Genomic DNA, 7,007 nt, shown 5'->3' on the forward strand with positions numbered 1-7,007 from the left:
TTTCTAAAAAAAAATCTTCTATTAGAAAAGTAATAGCATTCTAACACAAAAAGAAACATATCGTTTTTTTGTACTTTATTGAGTTAATTTGGAAACAAAACCTATTTTAATGTCCTTTTATGCTCATCCCCCATGCTTTGCCGTTATTAAAGCTACTTCGTCGAGGCATACACCGCAGTCGTGTTTACATTGACAGGTGCGCGGGAAATCACGTGACCAGAAACGTAATTTCGACTGTGTATGGTTACTGTTTATACGGTCGTACGACCGAAAATGGTCTTAGCTGCGACTGAAGGCGTACGACCGTGTTCATAAAACGGTCATCTCGGTCGTAAGTAGCGGTCGTAAGATAAGATCGCAGTTACGACCGTCTTTGTTGATAAAACTGCACCATGGTGTCTAAATAAAAAAGCTTAAAAGGTAATAGTAGCTCAAGGTAAATTTGACCAACTTAATTTTCATTTCTAATTTATATGGATTTTGAATAAGCCCATGTTAAAAATGGTGGTTGTGATGATGTTTGAAATAAGAGGGTAGTGGTATTGTGATGATGGCGAGTGGCAATGATAGTTGATTTGTGGATAATGATAGGGGTGGTAGTTGTTATTCTGGGAAAAAGGACGATGACGGTGGTGGTGACGATAATGATTATGATGATGATGATGATAATAATAATAATAATAATGATGATAATGAAGGTGATGACAATGGTGTTGTGATGATGATGATTATTTTTGTGAGGATGAAAATCAAAATAGTAGGGATGACGGTGACGTCAATGGTGACTGATTTTGTTGTAATGATGATAGTGATGATAATGATGGTGGTGTTTATGGTGGTTGTTACGGTGATGGTAATCAAGATGGTGATGGTGACGGTTGCGAAGGGCATGATTGCTATTGTGATGATGATGGTGATGGTAATGGTGAAGATCATGATGATGATTTTTGTAAGGATGGTGATCAAGATAGTTGGGATGATTACAGTGATGGTGGCGACAATGGTGACTGTTTTTGTTGCAATAATGATGATAATGATGGTGGTGGTGATGATGGTTTTGATTGCGGTGGTAATGAAGATGGTGGTGATGGTGATTGATGCGATGTTGATGATGGTGTAAGTTGTGACGGGGGTAATACGATTTGTTATGTTAATTGGTAAAAACATGTTTGCGACAACGCTGTATTGCGTTGTAACACGGCATCCCATCAGGACATTCATTTATAACCAATTCAGAAGTAAGTGTATTTATACGAAACGGTCATTTTTTGTCACAAGTTAAATCAAGATATCAATAATTTAACAAGTCATAAACATTTCAGTCATAAATCATTATGCCTTTGTTTGCCAAATATTTACATGTAGGCGAGAAGTGAAACTTTCTTAAATGTTTGTCATTCAATAATTATTTATTTTGCTTATATAATACTTAGCTAAAAAGAGCAAACGATAACTAAAACAGTACCCATTTGTTTTCACTTTCCGTTCTTTTGTGTTCCGAGTTCCCTGTGTTTTTCTAAACTAATTAAGATAAAATTATATTCACAGCGCATTTTAAGGTTTATAAAATTTAATATATTTGGATGTAAATAAATTTTAAAAGAATATAAACCAAGAACAATTTCAATGAAAACTGAGTTTGCAACGGTTTCCTGTCACTTGTTAGTATTTGCTTAAAATGTTTTTGGTTGAAAAAATGGATTAATTCCCTCCGTTTGTCTTACCGTCTGAACGTACAATTTTGAACTCAAATTTCTCAACGTTCATGACATGAAACATAAAATTTTCAAATACACAGACCTGGAAGAAATATATAAGTTTCAAAATGAATCAAATGCTCATCAAACTATAGCCAAATTATTGTAACATTGATACTTATTTATAACAGAGTTATTTGTATCACTAAGAATATGCAAAATGTGTTTCGTACTTTAAATTCTGTAAGCGACATTTAGCCAATTCAAGCATTTAGAGTGAGCGAACAGGTAAAAATGAAAATATATTCACATTTTGCATTACCAATATTTCTTTTCAATTTTATAATTATTATTTTCCTTTTACATTTTCCAATATGAACATTTGGTCAGTCACTGTTATAAAAGTCACTCTTGTAGAATATAAAGTCAAATCAGCTCAATTTAACAATGTATAAAATAGAATGTCAATTCAAATTCCAAAATATCCGCAATATTTTGCTTAAAATGTGAGTTGTGTACTGTTAAGTTGAAGAGTAAACATTGACAACAACCATGTTCAAGAAAACATGTATAAATGTATTCACAATATAATAATCTTTTGAAGGTGTGAACTTTGTGAAGGAGTATTTAGCTTAACATCAAAAGGAGGATGAAAGCAAAGCATCATATAGAAAATCAGTTACGCATTTTTTAGACGTTTATATGTAAGGAACAAAACTTAGGGACGATCCCTGGTTCTACTCAGGTACCCGCTTGTACCTAGAATAGCAAGAAGAAGCAACTTAGTTTTCTTTTACCAGTAAAACTTGTCACCGGGCAAGATAACTGTAGCAATACATCGAATGTTTGTTCCAAAAAAGTCAAGCTAAAATTAATTTATGCAAAACTTGTTGGCCAGGTTTTTATGTGCTCTTTTATGTTGGTTCATTAGACTCTATAATGGCATACCCTACTCCTGCAATGCAATCCTAAAATTGGTAAATTAAACACTGATACATAATTTAATATTTTTTTGCCGTTCAGAAACATAGAAAGAAAACTTACCTGTTTTCCACACAATGTTTTTGGACTTCTTGTTCGTTCGTATTTCAATAAGTCTTTTCAACAATCTTTCGCAAAGGTGATGTTTACATGTGATTACCCATTCCTTTTCTTTTGTTATTTTGTTTCTTTTGACAACAGCAAAGCCGACATTCATATCGTGGATAAATTGTTCTAAGTGTTTTATTTCTTCGATAGTAAATGTTTCCAAATGATCTATCCAAACAGTTCGAATATGACCACTCAGAGCATCTCTCATTGACTCTAAAGCCGCCGGTCCTTTCGTCCATATCAAAAAGCTAGGGTTTTGAAGAATGTCAGACATTCCTTTCCAATTTTAATAAATCTGAAATATTCCAAGAATACTCCTATTAACAGGCTTTTCAACAAATATTTTCATACATAAATAGACATTTGAATGAATATCTAAAATTAAATTCGAATAATGTAAAATTGATAACAAGTACCTAATATTTTACACAATATTACAGCATTGTAATTGTTTTGTAACTGCACAATTATAAAGGAAATAGTTTTCAGATTCTTTCAAACTTACCTCAATAATAATAAGAATGTGGAATGATATAAAAATAAGAAAAGTACCTTTTGATGATATTTTTATCCAATATTATAAAAAACGACCATAGTTGGATGATTTTTGGTTTGTTTGGTTTCATGACGTACAGACACAAATTCAGTCATATGGCGCCGAAACTGGACAGATGAGTTTGGCTAACCACCGGTGTAACAAATATAAAGTAACACCAGCGGTCAAATGAGCATCACCTGCTTCAGTTTAGTGATACATAGACTCAAGTTATTCGACCGATTTTTTCGCCTCCTGCAGTGGCATACTTTGCAATGCTGATGCCTTACCCCTTTAAGGCAACAACCTCAACCCCTCAGCCAAAAGGTGTGCGGGGGAGGTATTATGTATATACTTAAATGTACAAATCAATAATGAAGATATTGTCGTATATCATGGACATCCAATGATAATCGAATATACTAAGAAAGGCGTTAGACTGATAATTTATGTCTCTTCCATACATAGATTTTGACGTTTCAGGCTGTATTTGGTCAGGAACATGCTTCACTATATGACATCAGTACATATTAGTTCTAAAAAGTGAATATTGAATAAATGTGAACATTATTTAAATTATTATGATATATGTGTGTGTTGTAAGGGTATTTTACATGTATCTTTTTTTTCCTCTGCACATTGAGAAAGAAATTTCAACATAATTGTTATAATATGTTGTATATCATGAAATATTTTTTTATGAAATTATCTATCTCTCTTTCATATTATGTAAATATCAAATTTAGCATTACCTGTTTACAACAAACACAATATGACATCACAACTTAATGATGTCATAAATGAGGGCACATGTCGTAACGCGGAAAGATATCAGTAAAATGACCTAAAACCACTTATAGCATGAAAAAATTTATAACATTTGCTTGCTTTGTTTCTATTGTAAAATGTAAGAACATATGCCAAGACATCAGGAATCTGTAATGACATGTTAGATCTGTAACGCGAAAAGACTTTAGTAAGACAACCTCACTCCATACCAACCACAATTCTTTAAGAAAGATACACACTTTGCTCTGTGGGCGCCATGCAAAACATAAAAATACGACAATAGCGTTTGTAAGGCGGCCTTTCAAAAATTCCATATTTTCAATTTTTCTTACCGCTATTTTAATGTATACACATCTATCAACACTTATTTTTTGTCTGTAACAATCCTCAAATAAGTTTTCTTACCTCTAAAATATGAATGACTAATAAAACAAATAGCATCCCTCTGAATAAAACACAATCATTTTCCTCCTGTGAAATACACAAATTTTTAATATGGCGGCAGCTTACATTTCACAGAGGCAGGTCTAACATAAATCGCCTTAATTAACAGAAATAAGGATGGATGGTTTGACTTTTTCTCCTACTAGAATTGTTTGTTTTTATTATTAAAACAAGCGATCATTCATATTATTTGAATAAAATGAATAATATTATCGCCATTTAACGTTGATTGTCGAACTTATTTTTCAGCCCAATACTTCTTGTATTTTATGAAAAATTCAACTAATAGAGGCTACAGGTGGGAAAAAAAGACTTTAAAATTAAAGTTAATGTATCGACTTTACGACAATACAACGACATACGTATTTATGATCAGATAACACGATACGTACATATTTACTATTGATTTATTTTTCTTCTTTAAATCCTTTGTCGTAATATGAAATGACATTGAATTCAAAAATATTTGCGTTCGCTTCATTCCGTTAAAATTGGGAAATTATATATTGTCAAATAATATAATAGCTCATTTTAAAAGAAAATTGGCGTGGCTTGATTTAGAAAAAAAAATAGAAACAAACTTGTTATTACCGGTTCTTGAAGTTTTGCATAATCGTCAACTACATGGAATGCAGAAAAAATAAAACATTGCTTATTTGGAATTATCTGCCATTGAAATAAACAAAATATTCAAATTCAATACAACTAAAAATGAACAATGAGGTCAGTTACGTCTATTTTGTTTCTCCCAAACTTTTTCTTTTACCATAATTTAAGATGATGCAATGGTCAAATAATTCCATAATTTAATTTCATTTTTCTATACGTATTTATGTTTTAATGTTTTGAAACATTCCGACTGTTGCAATTGATATTTATTTTTCAAATATTATTATAGGCACTATAATTTCAGTTAATCTATTTCAGGCTCATCATCATGTACAGTTTCAAAGACTACAGAGTGATACAAACGTTGTTTTTTAATCGCCACTAAGAATTGAATAACAAAATACTAAACAAATATTCAGATTCTTAACCGTCTGCAAATAATTCTTTAATGTAACTTCCTGTCACATAATATAATTCAAATAGCAGCCACAAAATAAAACTGACAATGTATAATTCTTTACACCTTATTTATAAGCGCATAACAGAAATATATTTAATAAAAAATTTAGAAAGACTATACAAAATGACAATGGTGTTGTGATGATGATGATTATTTTTGTGAGGATGAAAATCAAAATAGTAGGGATGACGGTGACGTCAATGGTGACTGATTTTGTTGTAATGATGATAGTGATGATAATGATGGTGGTGTTTATGGTGGTTGTTACGGTGATGGTAATCAAGATGGTGATGGTGACGGTTGCGAAGGGCATGATTGCTATTGTGATGATGATGGTGATGGTAATGGTGAAGATCATGATGATGATTTTTGTAAGGATGGTGATCAAGATAGTTGGGATGATTATAGTGATGGTGGCGACAATGGTGACTGTTTTTGTTGCAATAATGATGATAATGATGGTGGTGGTGATGATGGTTTTGATTGCGGTGGTAATGAAGATGGTGGTGATGGTGATTGATGCGATGTTGATGATGGTGTAAGTTGTGACGGGGGTAATACGATTTGTTATGTTAATTGGTAAAAACATGTTTGCGACAACGCTGTATTGCGTTGTAACACGGCATCCCATCAGGACATTCATTTATAACCAATTCAGAAGTAAGTGTATTTATACGAATCGGTCATTTCTTGTCACAAGTTAAATCAAGATATCAATAATTTAACAAGTCATAAACATTTCAGTCATAAATCATTATGCCTTTGTTTGCCAAATATTTACATGTAGGCGAGAAGTGAAACTTTCTTAAATGTTTGTCATTCAATAATTATTTATTTTGCTTATATAATACTTAGCTAAAAAGAGCAAACGATAACTAAAACAGTACCCATTTGTTTTCACTTTCCGTTCTTTTGTGTTCCGAGTTCCCTGTGTTTTTCTAAACTAATTAAGATAAAATTATATTCACAGCGCATTTTAAGGTTTATAAAATTTAATATATTTGGATGTAAATAAATTTTAAAAGAATATAAACCAAGAACAATTTCAATGAAAACTGAGTTTGCAACGGTTTCCTGTCACTTGTTAGTATTTGCTTAAAATGTTTTTGGTTGAAAAAATGGATTAATTCCCTCCGTTTGTCTTACCGTCTGAACGTACAATTTTGAACTCAAATTTCTCAACGTTCATGACATGAAACATAAAATTTTCAAATACACAGACCTGGAAGAAATATATAAGTTTCAAAATGAATCAAATGCTCATCAAACTATAGCCAAATTATTGTAACATTGATACTTATTTATAACAGAGTTATTTGTATCACTAAGAATATGCAAAATGTGTTTCGTACTTTAAATTCTGTAAGCGACATTTAGCCAA

General features: G+C 31.7%; 2 protein-coding genes across 2 annotated transcripts; both read left to right on the plus strand.

Moving 5' to 3' along the window:
* Positions 1-809: 809 nt before the first annotated feature.
* On the plus strand, positions 810-1,098 carry LOC132751439 (prostatic spermine-binding protein-like; the record flags this gene model as incomplete). Its single annotated transcript, XM_060741592.1, has 1 exon — positions 810-1,098. A coding segment is annotated over one exon (289 nt), but the record flags the coding sequence as incomplete, so codon positions are not given.
* A 4,177-nt stretch (positions 1,099-5,275) lies between these two features.
* LOC132751440 (prostatic spermine-binding protein-like) lies at positions 5,276-6,146 on the plus strand. The gene is made up of 2 exons (XM_060741593.1): positions 5,276-5,280; positions 5,858-6,146. Exons 1-2 carry the CDS (start codon positions 5,276-5,278, stop codon positions 6,144-6,146), a joined length of 294 nt encoding a protein of 97 aa, XP_060597576.1.
* The last annotated feature ends 861 nt before the right edge of the window (positions 6,147-7,007 follow it).

The sequence above is a fragment of the Ruditapes philippinarum genome, unplaced genomic scaffold (genome assembly GCF_026571515.1).
Source record: "Ruditapes philippinarum isolate M1 unplaced genomic scaffold, ASM2657151v2 ctg11144_1_1_1_1, whole genome shotgun sequence".
Classification (NCBI taxonomy): Eukaryota; Metazoa; Mollusca; class Bivalvia; order Venerida; family Veneridae; genus Ruditapes; species Ruditapes philippinarum.